Raw genomic sequence first — 15,311 nt, forward strand, 5'->3', positions numbered from 1 at the left:
GACTGGGACTCCTTGGCCAAGGCATCGAGAAGCTGCGTCGGGTCGCTGCGCTCCGATTTAAGGCAGCTTTTTGAGCCCACAGAGTTCTTACCCTTTGCCCATCTCCCTCCGCATGAAGAGTTCTGTGCGTGCCGAAGGCTTGCCATTTTCCACGATCCAACTGGTGGTCACCAAACTACCCAGCGCCCCCCATCATTTCCCAAGATCGTGGTTCTGCCCTTCTGCTAAACCTTTTATTACCCTGCCTGCCCCTCCTCTCCCCCCCCTTCCTAAAGTCCCTTTCCCTCGTTTTCCGCTGTTCTGTAACTCCCTCCTTCCCTTTCCGCCGCAGTGTTTTCGCGCAGCAGCCTGTATATTTTTGCACTGCACAGTTAACAAAATAAAAAAAAAGGTGGTGGTTGGGGGTGGGGTTAGAGAAGGTAGAGGGGGAGAGAGAGAAGGGGGAAAAACAACTTGCGAAAAGTCCTCACACTGTTTAATGGAAACATAAGTGCCTGGCTGGCCCCAATTAACACCTTGTGATAAGGCATTCCTAAAATGGGGGTGCCAGACACCAAATTGCGAATAAATGTATCTAATTAATCCGCCAAGGATGACACTGACAAACAAGCCTATATTTAAACCGAGATCGTAGGGCCTGGAGGATCGCGCCTTATTTGTTTACAATAACCGAGGACGAAAGTTAAGAGAGCCCCGGCGGCTTTCCGCGAAGGTGACGCGGGCAGAGGGTTGCAGGAGCCACGGCGCTATCTTGCAGGCTGCGCCTGGGCAGCGGGGCGCACCGATCGAGCGACAGACGCCTCGAGGGGACGGACGGGCCTGGCCTCCCGCCGTTTCCAGGCTGCAACCTCCACTGCAGAGCTGCACTCCTTACTGACTTTTACATTGCACCACCACCTGGTGCATCAAGCATAGCGTAAGGGGTTTTTCTGGGGCTGGCGGGGGGCAGTACTGGTCCCTGCCCCGAGGGCGCGTACATTAAGCTGAACGGTGCAGCGGGAGCCGTGCTCATTGGTTACAGCCAAAGGGAAGACCCACCTCCAGTGCATTGTGTTTTTCTTCTTAGTTACGCTCTAAAGATGTTCGTGTATTTCTTTTGTGTGTGTGGAGACCATAAAATGAGGCAGTATATAATAACAGTGGGTAAATATTCGACGTTATACGCAGCGTAGACCTATTGAAAGCAATGGACTTAAGGCACGGCAGTCCTCTGACGACAATCGACCCGGGGCTTCTACCCAGCAAACCCGCGGGATCGGTATTGTGAGGATGCGCAGAGTACGCGCAAACGCACTCCTCCCTGCCTGTTTACTTAGGAGCAAGCCTCGCTAAAGTCTGCGCGTAAACTCTCCAGGAAGGCTGAGGACGAGTGATTAGCCGATGTTTTCAGATGCTGCTTTATTCAACCTATTGATAGCGCAGTCCTAGCCGTGACTACTCGGATGGAAGTCCTATTGAGCTCAACGGGGCTTCTCCCAGGTCTGTCGGGTTAGGATTGCAGCCCGAATTAGTTTTTGTTTCTTTTGTTAGTTGCCCGATAACATAGGCTCGCTGGGCGCTGTGCAAATGAAATGTTTGGCTTTTTCGTTGAATTCCTGGTTCTAATCTAAACAGTGTACGATCAAAGGAAAGTGAACGCAATACTTGACACAGAAAAGGTGCAAGAGCGATTATGTATGGACTGCCTCGCACGCAAATGCGCCCACACACATACACAGCCTTTCCGGTGATTATTACTGTATTTTTAATCGTCCTTTTGGTGCTACCTACAGACGCAGCCGGATTTTGGAGAGCGCGCAGCGCGCGCGAGTTGATTCTCAGGCGCGCGTCTCTATCAAGCGAGAGGGAAACGAGACCCCGCCATTGGGGCGTCCAGAAACTGGACGTCTCCGGGGTCCCCGTCGGAAATCGTTCTTTACAGGCTGTATACGCACCATACGTTTAAAGCGTTAATTGAGGCCAGCCAAGCACACGAGTAAGGTCAATAAAAATAAAAATAAAATGCTGGGAAGCGTAGTACGTTAAGCGTGCTGGGAATTGTAGTTCGGTGAGGGGGTAAACTACAGTTCCCTGTATTCTTTGAGGTGGGAAGCCGCACGCTTTAAACGTGCCAACAGAAAACAAGCGACGAGGACACGGGCACACCCACCCTCTCCAAACCGTCCAGGTTTCCAGTTGCAAGGGATGGAGAAAATCACGCGCTTTTTTTAACCGTGTCAAGTCAAAGAGGACCACTTAATCCCATCTTAAACCCATTTGCGGGAAAGCCCCTGATCCGGTCCCCTCCCCGCCTGGTGCCCAGTCCCAGAATTTTCCCCCTAAGGACGCGCGCTTGCCTGCGCCCCTTTCCGCGCAGGATCCGCTGCCTTGTACAGGGGTCCGCCTAGGCGTCAGTTCGCGAAGGGAGCGGCGGAGCTCGGCTCGTCTGGGCCCTGGGGAAGCTTTTTAAAATTTAATGTTTTATTTTGTTTTTGTATAGGTTAGAAGCCGCCCAGAGTGGCTTGAACAACCCCATCAGAAGGCGGGGTACAAATAATAAAATTCTTTTTCTTCTTTGGCGATCACTCGTAGCCAAGTAAGATTGTCTTCCATAAACACGGTTTGAACAGTGGGTCCTTAAGTGACTGTGGAGGCCAATTCTGGAGCCACACCTCTTTCCACAGTGGGGACACAGGTTTCCGGGTGGGAGTGGATCACGGTGAGGGTTTCTCCCTTGCGTCCTGAGTTTGTTTCTTCAAAGCCCATGAAACCTTTGGTAAAGGCTGTTCTCCAACTGGAGCGCTCGCAGGCCAGTGTTTCCCAGCTGTTGGTGTTTATACTACTTTTTTATTTTAGATTTGCCTTGAGGGAGTCTTTAAACCTCTTTTGTTGACCACCGGCATTACGCTTTCCATTTATTATTATTAACTGGATGTCCGCAGGGGAGGCGGTTTAGAGGCATCCTTTATCAGGCCAGTTGGCCCTTGGTGGAATCAGCCTTGGGAGGCTTCCTTTCGGAAGCGATTGCTCCGCCCCTCCCTCCTCCTCCTCCTCCGATCTCTTTCTCCCCAAGCGCATTTAAGGTAGAACTTCCGGCCCTGGGAAACGTGCCCTTTGGGACTCCTGAGACTTTGTGCGAAAAGTCACGAGCGCATCGTGGGTCTCCCAGGCCGAGGCGCCCACGCTGCCGCCCGAGGCAGGCCGCCGCTCTCTCCCTCCCTCAAACCGGGCGCGCCCTGGAGCGCCATCGAGCACCTGCTCCCGAGTAGACCGCGCACAATAAGCCTTTTCCACGGCAGCAGTAAAGGCTGCTTGCCTGGAATGGCAGGACCGCGCACCAGGGACTTCTGGCCGGCCTAGTTCCAGCTTTGTCTGTCTGACTGGTTCATCCTTCTGCTCTCTCTGAAAGGTGGCTGGCTAGTTTTTTTACCCCTTAAGTTTTCAGCTTCTTTGATCAGACACAGACTGTTCTCCCCCAAACCTTTGAAATGCCCCACCCCACCGAAACCAGAGGGACCGCCAAAGGGTCCATACCTGACCTGGAGATGCTGCGTTCCTTAAACTTGGGTCTCCAGCTGTTTTCAGGCTACAATTCCCTTCATTATCTCTAGCTAGCAGGACCAGTGGTCAGGGATGATGGGAGTTGTAGTCCAACAACAGCTGGAGACCCCAAGTTTGCAGGGTTTCTCTCTGTGAGACCTACAGGTATATAAATAAAACCAAAAACAAAAAATAAGCGGTATATAAATGTGGTTAAATAATAATACTTTAAATACCCTCTACTGCCCAATATATCTCAGAGTGCCTCAACCAGGAGTATTAAATTAAAAAATCCCACTCTTCCATTTATTCCTCCCTGGCCTCTTTTCATATTTAATTATTGAGGCCGGACAGCAGAGGTTTTTTAAAAATCCATTTTTTTAAATGCTCTGAGGATGAAACTCACATTCCTGTACATTTGGGAGGATGAAACTCACATTTGCATCCCATTAAACTCTTGTGGGCCCAAGTAAACCTGCATATGACTCAGCTACAGGCACTTTTAGCAAGCGGTAAAACCCACTGCACTCAAATAAACTGAGGCTGCAATCCTAGACCCCCAGCCTTTGCCAATCTGGGGGCCTCCAGATGTCACTGGATTGTTAGTCTCATCAGTGCCAGCCAGCAAAGGGTGGAGAGTTATAATCCAACAACATCTGGGGGTCCTGGGCTTGCAAAGCCTGCTAAACACATTATCTAGGACTTAATGGGGATTTCTTCTAAGTAGATACCAATACTGGATTGGGCTGTTTCTTTTCAGTAAGTATAAGGCAGCTTCCTGCGTTTTACTGAAAAGTCAAACCTTTGGTCCAGTGTTGTCTACACTGACTGGCAGCAGCTCTTCAGGGTTCCATGCAGGGAATCTCCCGAAGTCCTAAATAGAGAGGCCAGAGTTTGAGACAGGGACATCTTTCGTGCAAAGCAGATGCTCTACCACTCTTAATAATAATAATAATAATAAATTTTTATTTACATCCCACCCTCCCCAGCTGAAGCCGGGCTCAGGGCGGCTAACAACAATAAAATAATGCAACATTCTAAAATCATTTCATTATAAAATTAATTCAAATCAAATTAATGGCAACCATTGGGCTAGAGTTCTGTGAGGATTGCCAAAGGAGGGAGTCAGGCTGTGCCCTGGCCAAAGTCCTGGTGGAACAGCTCTGTCTTGCAGGCCCTGCAGAAAGATGTCAAGTCCCGCAGGGCCCTAGTCTCTTGTGACAGAGCGTTCCACCAGATTGGACCCACAGCCGAAAAAGCCCTAGCTCTGGTTGAGGCCAGCCTATGGCCCAGGACCTCCAAGATGTTTCTGTTTGAAGACCGTAAGTTCCTCTGTGGGACATACCAGGAGAGGCTGTCCCGTAGGGTTAGGCTTGGGCTGCAATCCTATGCACACTTGGCTGTGTAGACATATACAGTATAAGATTAGGCCTGAAGGAGTGCCAGCCAGAGGTTAAAAATGAAGTACTGTACAATTCCTTGGAGTACTTCCAGACAGGGGCTTAATATCCCAAATGGGTCATTAACGACAGTAAATCCAGGTTAAATGGGTGGCAGGGGAGGGGTGTGAACTGATACCTTCATACCCATAACTGCAAAAAGAGTCAGAGCAACTTTCAGTAATGAGGAGCATGGATCCTGCAATAAACCCCTATCTGGAAATGAAAAATGGGGGGAGGGCAATCATCTATATGTTTCCTTAAATGTAAGACATGCCGAGTTCTATAGAATTCATTCCCAGGTAAGGAGATACAAAGCATTGCGGTTAGTTTTCCCTGAGAGCAAGAAGTTTCTATATTTGCATGGAAACAAATATGCAAATATTTAAGTGAAGAATGGGAATCTCCACAAAGATGGGGGAGGGGTCTGAACATCAGGAGGGGGAGGTGTGCTGTAAATCAATCATCTGGACAGCCACTCAGAGGTAAATCCCTTCATGTTCATTGTGGCTTCCTCCCAGTAAGTTTGCACAGCCTGTTCTTTTACAGTACTTGGAGGAAGGGATGTGGGTGGCGCTGTGGGCTAAACCACTGAGCCTCTTGGGCTTGCTGATCAGAAGGTTGGCGGTTCGAACAGGGCCATCTTGAGAATATCCGGCGCCGTGGTGCAAAGATCCCTCCGGTGCCCCCACCCCCGTTTCCCAGAGTTGCCCACCTTTTTATGGCAAGCTTTGTGGGGCTGGAGGAGGCAGTCAGTGGCTCCTCTGGTGGGGAAGAGGCAGAGGCTCTGGACACAGCGCTGCTTCAGCGAGGTGGGCGAGGACGGCGAGTTGATGCTGGGAGGCGCCGCGCCCAGCCTCCACCTCTTCCCTGGCACCCTCCAGAACTTGGCACTCTGGCACCCCGCACCACTTGCCTCTATGGGTAAGACGCCCCTGGGTTTGAATCCCCACAATGGGTTGAGCTCCTGTTGCTCTGTCCCAGCTCCTGCCAACCTAGTAGTTCGAAAGCATGCCAGTGCAAGTAGATAAATAGGTACCGCTGCGGCAGGAAGGTAAACAGTGTTTCTGTGCACTCTGGTTTGCATCACGGCGTACTGTTGCGCCAGAAGCGGTTTAGTTATGCTGGCCACATGACCCGGAAAGCTGTCTGTGGACAAACACAGGCTCCCAAGGCCTGAAAGCGAGATGAGCACCACAACCCCATAGTCGCCTTTTACTGGACTTAACTGTCCAGGGCTTTTTTACCTTTACTTGGAGGAGGAACAGACTGGTTTTGGCATAAGCTCTCTGGCCACAAATGCAACAATAAATAGCACCATCCAGTGCACATTACCTTGGAAGTGAGTACAGTTGTGTTCAATGGGACTTTCTCCCAGAATTATTTCCTTTCGTAGAATTACAGCTTCAGTGCAATCCTATGCATGTGTACTCAGCCAGATGTAAGTCCGAATCTAGCCCAATGGAAGAGAATCACTCTAACTCCTAGTTAGTTTTTAAGGTGAACTTGTTGCCCTTCCATCAGCCCCAGCCAACATCGCCAATGCTCAAAGATGACTAGGCATTGCATTCACACAGGTGTGGTGGCCTAGGGTTGTGGGGGGTGTGTGTGTCAAAGATACACTCCTATTTCTGCAGCAGGGTCTCTGTCTCCAGCATCCTAGAGGCCTCCAAGTGGGACGAAGGAGGAGCTTTTTAGCCAAGGTCTTCATATCCTTCCTGCCGATTGGAGTCAATCGGAGTGAAAGGAGATGAGTCAGCCATTGGCTTCTGGGGAAACTCTGGAGAAAGTGTGTAGGAAAGAATCCTGAGGAGTGTGTGCCCTCCCTCCGCATGCTCCAGTGCATACAAATGATGTCATGTGGGCACTGAGAAAAACTTGCATGCATGAGAAATTCTGGCCCAAGGATAAGCACCAATTTGGAAACACCCTGATTCTAATGACCGCAAGGAGCTTAGAGTGAGTCTGGGAAGAGCTCTGTGTCCAGAGACCTTTTCCTAGTACAGTGGTACCTCGGGTTAAGTACTTAATTCATTCTGGAGGTCTGTTCTTAACCTGAAACTGTTCTTAACCTGAAGCACCACTTTAGCTAATGGGGCCTCCCACTGCCGCCGGAGCATGATTTCTGTTCTGATCCTGAAGCAAAGTTCTTAACCTGAGGTAATATTTCTGGGTTAGCAGAGTCTGTAACCTGAAGCGTATGTAACCCAAGGTACCACTGTAGTAGGAAGCAATGGTAGAACACAGTCATTTGTTTATTTCGTACATTTTATGCATTGCTTGATTGAAAAACAAACTATCAAAAAGCGCCTCAAATGGGTCAAGGGTCAAATGGCATTGCCAGGATTGGAGCAGATCTTATTTCCTCTGCCTTTTTGTGTGGGGAAGAAAGCAGAAATGCTGCTCTAGGGTTTTTCTTTTTAGATACAGTATGAAAGCTCTGGTAACTGGGCAGCGGACCGTCCCAGAACCTCAAAGAAAACAAAGGTGACGCCATCTAGTGCCCAAGAGCGCACATAACAAGCACAGCTTTCTGCTACAATGGCTTCTGTTTACCCTGATGTATTATGCTTTACCTCCACTGCTGGAGGGTGTGGGCTTCTGAATGGCAGCCGCTGGGAACAGCAGGAGAGGAGAGTGTGTCTAAACTCAGGTCCTGCTTGTGGATTTCCCATAAGCAACTGGTTGGCCACTGTGAGAACAGGATGCTGGAGAGTGAATGAGCCGCTGACCTGCCCCACCATGTTTTCCTTATGCAACCCCATCAACTAAGCTTATGCGAGTGGCCCTGTGGTCTAAACCACAGCGCCTATGGCTTGCCGATCAGAAGGTCGGCAGTTCGAATCCCCGTGACGGGGTGAGCTTCCGTTGTTCGGTCCCAGCTCCTGCCAACTTAGCAGCTCAAAAGCACTTCAAAGTGCAAGTAGATAAATAGGTAACGCTCTGGCGGGAAGGTAAACAGTGTTTCCGTGCGCTGCTCTGGTTTCACCAGAAGCGGCTTAGTCATGCTGGCCACATGACCCATAAAGACTGTCTGCGGACAAACGTTGGCTCCCTTGGCCTGTAAAGCGAGATGAGCGCCACAATCCCAGAGTAGTTCACGACTGGACTTAACCGTCAGGGGTCCTTTACCTTTACTCCTAACAATATTGTTTCCCCACCCCCAGGTAGGTAAGAAGGCTGTGAAGGCAGATGGTTTCATAAGTTTGAGCAACTTCACCGTTCCTTATCCATCAAATTAAAAGCACAGAAGTTTATGACACATTGGTGGGGGAAATACGCCAGTGTGGTGGTGTGGTTAGAGTGTCGGACTAGGACCAAGAGACCTGGATTTAACTCCACTTGGCCATGAAGTTACCTGGGTGACCTTAGACTATTGCCTGCCTCTTAGCCCAACTTACTTCGCAGGGTTCTTATGGGGATTAAATGAAGAGGGAGGGAGAACCACGTACGCTACTGTTGAGCTCCTTGGAAGAAAAGGTGGGATATAAATGAAATAAATAAATAGCTACACGATAGGTTAGAAGCAATAATAAACTTGTAGCTTAATGTACACACAACTAAAAGGTAAAAGTGGGTGTATCAAACAAGCAGGACCTTTGCTCAGTGGATACCATTAACACATTGCTATTTGCTGCGTATTTTTTCTATCGCTTGCAGTCACAAGAAAATACAGTATAATGGGAAAAAAAGGTAAAGGACCTCTGGGTGGTTAAGTCCAGTCAAAGGAGACTATGGGGTTTCAGGCCGAGGGAGCCAGCCTTTGTCCACAGACAGCTTTCCGGGTCATGTGGCCAGCATGACTAAACTGCTTCTGGCACAACGGGACACCGTGACGGAAACCAGAGTGCACAAAAATGCTATTCACCTTCCCGCCACAGTGGTACCTATTTATCCACTTGCACTGGTATGCTTCCAAACTGCGGCCTGCCAGGAGTTGGGACATAGCAAGAGAAGTTCACTCCATCGGGGGGTTTGGGTTTAGACCACAGCGCCACCCACTCCCTAACACAGTATAATGACTATGAGGCTAATACCCATACAGCTTTCACTCTGTATGCCCAAGGTTTAACTTTGCACCTCATTCAGATGAAGCAATTCTCAAAATACCTAGATGTGAGTAAGCATGCCTCTCTCGTGCCAATTTTGGGCATGTGTGAAAGGCTATGGTGCAATTCTAAATCCAGTTTTATATGGATGGAAGGTCATTTTCTGCAAAAAATTTTAGTTTTTATCCTGCACTTGTTCCCAATAAGTTCAAAGTGGTAAGCACAGTTCTCTTTCCCCTCCCTGTTATATATCTTCAACAACTCTGCAAGGCAGGTCATGGTGAAACCCCCAGTGACAATCCACTCACCAGTAAGAATTTCTGAACTAAGCATGTCCTCTCTTCCACTAGCTGGTGGGGTATGGTGACTTCCTTCCTGTGGGAGAAACATTACAAAGAGAATACAAGTCAGCTGAAACTATAGTTTATGCCAAAGACTGACAGCATTTAATTGAGGAGGGGGTTTGAAGGCAACAAAGACAACATAGGCCAAACTTTCACTGAGGTGTTCAACCAAGAGTGGTGAACCCGTGACCTTCCAGATATTGCTGGACTACAATTCCCATCACCCCTGACCATTGGTTAAGTTGACTTGGGCTGATGGGAGCTAGAGTCAAAACAAATTATAGATGGCCACAGATTCCCATCCTTGTGGTAAACCTTTGGGTGGGGAGCAATACTCCTCCTAGATTTCAGGTGGACAAATTAGATTACCAGATTCCAGGCTGATACGCTAATTCTCTATGCATTGGGATGTATTTATTTTGGTGTGAAAGATCACTTAATCGTGTGAGCCCACACCTGCAGTTTGAAGCGTTGCAGCCCAGATACTGGTTTTCCTCCTCTGGGAGAACCAGGTCATTGATCAGAGAGAAGGTTCAGTGGATAGCACAATGGCAGAGAGTGGGAAGGACAGTATCTCAGATATGTGTGGCCTACAGGATTTGTCCATATGTGATTAAGAACTCTCTGATTATCAGAGGATTTATATCTTGCTTTTCTGATTCCAGAAGCAAATCCACAAAGTGGTTTGCATCAGCAGAAGTTAATTAATTACCAATAATCAATTTTAAAAATACAAGCAAAGACTATAATAAAAAACAATCACACAAATTAGTAGTGGATCAAAACACAAAAGCCTAGAGAGGGGTCACTTCTTAAACCCGTGGGGAACCTCTGGCTCTCCAGGGGTTTGTTTAACTATAATTTCCATAATTCCTGACAATTGACCTTGCCAGATGGGAGCTGTCAGGCCACAAGTTCTCCATTCTTGGCCTAAGGGAATAGGCACGTTCCTATAGGGCAGTCTTCACTAACCTCATGCGCTCCAGATGTTTTGGACTACAAGCAGTGTGCTACTGGCTGGTGCTGGTGGGAGTTGTAGTCCAAAACATCTGGAAGGTACCAGGTTCATAAAGAATAACATGGAGGAGACAGTCCTTCAATTATTGTGGGTCCAAGTCATTCAGGTCTTAAAAGATGGTGACCAACATTTTGGATTTCACCCAGAATAGGACAATACCCATTGGGTTCCAGAGATACTGTAGAATACTAAGCATCTGTAATGATGGGGGGAAGGAGCTGGACAGGGACAATCAACTTGATGTTTTAGGATTTAATGTAACTGGAAGAAGCAGCATTGATAAAATCCACATTCTGTGTAGTTATTGGTTACTGAGGTAAATCTATGTTTGTGGGCAGAAGTTCATTTTTCACAAGGCAGCCTTGCACATTGCCACGTTTTCAATTCCTTTTTTCCTTTCTTCTTTTGCGCCTGATTCTTCAGAGATTTATGATTATGTTGATGATGACCACGCACAGCCTTTTCTTCCCCTCCTTGCCTGGCAGAATATCCCCGTATGCTAATAATATGATGATGTCGGCTAATATAAATATTAATCTCATCCCTTTTGGGAAGGATTTTAGTGCTTGCTGGATTTCATGAAATATAATCCAGGGGAGAAGAACATTATACTGCCAGTGTGGAATGCAAACTACGATTTGAATAAAATGATAGGGATGGTATCAAATAGTTCCTTGAGGGAGTATTATGCTCTGAGCTGTCACAACGGATTGCCTGAATAAACTAGACTGGAGATGTGATCCTAATCATATTGATGAAACATTCATCTGAAAGAATGAGTACAACCAGAAGGGACTCACTAGGAATACAATTAAATCCTAATCTGGGCAGGAGAAATCCTCTGAAGAGTCGATGGCAGGAAAACAATGACAATAAGAAGGGGGAAACTAGGTGAGGCGATGTTCAGCTTTCTGCTATCGTCCCTCGGACCTCCATAAAGAAGCCAGCGGCCCACCAAACCCAGTCCACCATAATGTTGGAAAGTCCACTCCATGTTTTCTACTAGGCCTAGCAGACCAGAATCTGGAGCCATTTTAGGTTTTCCTCAGGGCTCACTTCCTTCTCACTCTAGCCCTGGTCAGCCAGACTCAGGTAGGCCGCAGAGAACAGATCTGTTTGCCCTAAAGCTGCTTAAACGAAGCTGGACTTTTGCTTTGAAGAGCATTTCCCAGGGTCCACAAAGAAGCTTACCCAGGAATCAGTGCTCTTTTTCTAGAAAAAGAGGTGCCGGAACTCGTCACAAACACCTCCCTCGTTCTCTTGAATGACAACGGCGCCGACCTGAAAGGTGCTGGAACTGAATTCCGGAAAGTTCCGGCTGAAAAAAGCCCCGATCCTTGGTAATCCAGGCATGCACCTGAAGTTCAAGTTCTTCAGGTAGCGGGGGCTGCTGGTTTAATCCTCCACCTCATTTCTGGTTGCCGTTTCCTTCTGATCCCTCTTGGCACCTGGCCTGCTTGTCTTCCTGGAATTCTGCCTCTTTACCTGGCTGATCAACCTGGTTAACCTGCCTATTTTTGCTTTCATACTGGGGGGGGAGCCCTGCCTGGAATCTTGTATTGTAATCTGTGTGGGGCTTCCCTTGCTGCTGGTCTCAAGGCTGCAGCTGGGGCAGAACCCCACAGCCCAGATGAGGGCTGGTGCTCCTTATCGTGCACATATCCTGCCAGCGCTGAGGGTGTTGCACTGGCTGCCAATCAGACACCAAGCCATTTTTATTTTATTTTTTTGGATTCTGCTACTAACATACAAAAAGCCCTAAATAAATCTGCACGAGGTTACTACACCTTCTGCTCTGTTGCCCGCTAAGGGCGCTACAATTGGCAAATAGTACCTTTTGAGATCCTCTCTAAAGAACAGCGAGAGAGATCTTTTCTATCTGAGCTCAGTTGGTTAGAGCAGGGGTCAGCAAATTTTTTTAGTCATGGGCCGGTCCACTGTCCCTCAGACCTTGCGGCGGGCTGGAGAAGTGGCACCGAGGGGGGGGGGTAGCTGGAAGAAGAGGTGAAGGGGACAAGTAGTCCTACCCCCCAGCCCCAGCCGCTGCGCTTACCTTCCCAGGGGCTGTGGCCACCGCCGCCACTGCTGCTTCTTATGGGTAGGCAGAGCGAGCTCGTCCACTCCGCTCTCTGGCCCAGAGGAGCACCAGGGTAGCAGTGGTGGCAGAGGGAAGATGAGCGGCACGAGAGGGCTGGCTCCGGAGAGGGGCTGCTTAAAATGGAGCTCAGCCAGCTCAGCCCAGCCCTCATCCTCCTCTAGGCAGGGCGAGGAGAAGCCAGGAGGAGGGAGGGAGGAGGTACCGCCGCGGTGTGTGTGACAGAGAGGCAGGGGGACGGACGGAAGGGTGCAGGGAAAGAAATGGCACAGCCCAAACGAACAGAATCCCCACGCCGATCCATGGACAGTCCACTGGCAGGATCCTGAAGGCAATTGGGCCTGATCCGGCCTGCAGGCCTTAATTTGCTGACCCCTGGATTAGAGGTAAGGACCCCTATATGGTTAAGTCAAAGGCGATTATGGGGTTGTGACGCTTATCTCGCTTTCAGGCCGAGGGAGCCGGCGTTTGTCCACAGACAACTTTCTGGGTCATGTGGCCAGCATGACTAAACCGCTTCTGGTGCAACAGGACACCATGACAAAAACCAGAGCACAAGGAAACACCATTTACCTTCCCACCACAGTGGTATGTACTTATCTACTTGCACTGGTGTGCTTTCGAACTGCTAGTTTGGCAGGAGCTGGGACAGAGCAACGGGAGCTCACTCTTGTCACGGGGATTTGAACTGCCCGCCTTCTGATCGGCAAGCCCAAGAGGCTCAGTGGTTTAGACCACAGCGCCACCCTTGTGTGTATTAGCATGGTGCTGATAATACCAAGGTTGCTGGTTCAATCCCCCTATGGGACAGCTGCATATTCCTGCGTTGCAGGGGGGGGGGGATGGGCTAGATGATCCTCAGGGTCACTTCCAACTCTGCAGTTCTGTGATCTTAGGGATTATCTCCAATCTCCAATCTCAACTCTGTGGTGCTACATCGAGATCTGAGAAGCTTTCACCACAACACAATGTGGCCTTGTAGTTGAAAAATGTTCAACACTCCAGCCACATATAATGAAATGAGGAAGAAAAGGTTTCTTTCTGATAAATCCCCACTTCCCTGAAGCCAGTCCTCTTTTCTCCAATGTCCTTAGCATGCTGTTTACCTTGACTGCAGCCCAAGAGGTAATGTCCATCTCTTCTAGTAGAAAAAAATAGGTTTTATAGGTTACATTTAAGAGTGGCAGCCCTAAAAGATACAGATCTTTTGCCTGGGGTTAACAACTCCGGAGATTTCTGAAGGTACATTAACACCTTAGATTTAGGTACCACACAGCAGCAATCATGCATCTTTGGAAGATGGAAGCAAATCAGACACTGCCTTTGTCTGTCGCAGGGGATTACACCGTTTTAGTGTTTATGCCCTTTGGCTTTACAAATGTACCTGTCAGTGCTCCAGAGGTTAGCGAGGAGGGTCTGGGTTAAAATGGACTTACTGGAGTTGTTTTGCTTTGTGCAGATCACGTGGAAACTTCAGGAGATTGGGAAAGGCGTGTTGTGATTCAGAAGGATTATGGAGCCTTTGGTTGTTTAATGTTGTTGGGCTTTTTTGGTGCTTTTATGCAATGCTTTTCTTCTGCATACCCTTTGGATACCCAGAGAAAAGCACTGCTTTTATGGATTTGTACTGGTCTGGCTTGCTGCTACCTAAGCTACCTAAACTGGAGAAATTCATAATCTATAGACCAATCTACAGGGTGGCATCCATCAGTTGAATTGTTTTATGGCTTATCTAATAATGCATATTTAGAAACTGGAAGGATTCCGGTTTTGGTCATATAAGTGTAACCTGCAACAAAATGGTGCAGTCTGGAGTGCTTTTATTCAGGATGCCAGCCAGCCATGACCTTTTCCAGGATATTGCATTCCATCCCCCCATAATTTTCAATTCTGCCCTGCAACAGTCAGTCAGTATTGGGCTGTTTAGGGGATTCGTTTCCCTCCTCAAAAATTCATTATTCATCTGAAAACCTTGGTGTCCCCCTTTGTCTGCTGATATCTTCCTTTTTTGTGTGGGCCGTGCTGCTTTGGCTACTTAAGGACTGACAGTTGGAAAATGAGTGGACTCTTGGTAAACAATATAGGATTGTGTAACTTAAGAATACCCCAGAGTACCTGAGGAGCTTACTGGGGACTCATTGTATGAAACTGAAGCCTGGGGGTCAAGAACACTAGGGATAACATTGACTCTTTTGAGTTACAGTGGTACCTCAGGTTACATACGCTTCAGGTTACAGACTCCGCAAACCCAGAAATAGTGCTTCAGGTTAAGAACTTTGCTTCAGGATGAGAACAGAAATCGTGCTGCGGCGGCGCAGCGGCAGCAGGAGGCCCCATTAGCTAAAGTGGTGTTTCAGGTTAAGAACAGTTTCAGGTTAAGTACGGAGCTCTGGAACGAATTAAGTACTTAACCTGAGGTACCACTGCACTTGCATTATTAGTTAGTCGTAGTAGTGTTCATATTGTTATTAGTAGTAGTTTTGGTAGTATTAATAGTAAAGATCAAGGTAAAAGACCCCTGGACGGTTAAGTCCAATCAAAGGCAACTATGGGGTTGCGGCACTCATCTTACTTTACTGGCTGAGGGAGCTGGCGTTTGTCCACAGACAGCATTCCGGGTCATGTCGCCAGCATGTCTAAACCACTTCTGGTGCAACAGAACACTGTGATAGAAACTAGAGGGCATGGTAACGCCATTTACCTTCCCGCCGGAGTGGTACCTATTTATCTGCTGACACTGGTTCGCTTTCGAACTGCTAGGTTTGCAGGAGCAGGGACAGAGCAACAGGAGCTCACCCCATCGCGGGGATTCAAACCACTGACCTTCTGATCGGCAAGCCCAAGCGG

At 48.4% G+C, this 15,311-nt stretch overlaps 1 protein-coding gene and 1 long non-coding RNA gene across 10 annotated transcripts in view; one reads left to right on the forward strand and one right to left on the reverse strand.

The window, feature by feature from the left end:
- Window positions 1-2,725: 2,725 nt before the first annotated feature.
- Window positions 2,726-12,040, reverse strand: LOC309515613. Of its 2 annotated transcripts, none has more exons than XR_014212571.1 (3): window positions 11,561-12,040; window positions 9,316-9,378; window positions 2,726-4,393 (listed from the first exon to the last, which is right to left on the reverse strand). It is a non-coding gene; the product is annotated as an uncharacterized lncRNA (long non-coding RNA). The 2 variants fall into 2 exon arrangements; XR_014212572.1 differs by having other exon boundaries at window positions 9,316-9,382.
- The window catches only part of SLC4A7 (solute carrier family 4 member 7), a 128,345-nt gene continuing 124,155 nt past the window's right edge, over window positions 11,122-15,311 (forward strand). The window contains exons 1-2 of one of the 8 annotated variants that reach the window (XM_082193298.1): window positions 11,122-11,461; window positions 12,916-13,052. In XM_082193298.1, the coding sequence (XP_082049424.1) occupies window positions 11,362-11,461; window positions 12,916-13,052 (237 nt within the window). In that variant the 5' untranslated portion in view covers window positions 11,122-11,361. The remainder of the gene's footprint in view (window positions 11,462-12,915; window positions 13,053-15,311) is intronic. The other 7 variants (XM_082193286.1, XM_082193295.1, XM_082193296.1 and 4 more) reach the window with 7 other exon arrangements.

The sequence above is a fragment of the Podarcis vaucheri genome (assembly GCF_965113315.1).
Source record: "Podarcis vaucheri genome assembly, chromosome: 12".
NCBI lineage: Eukaryota > Metazoa > Chordata > Lepidosauria > Squamata > Lacertidae > Podarcis > Podarcis vaucheri.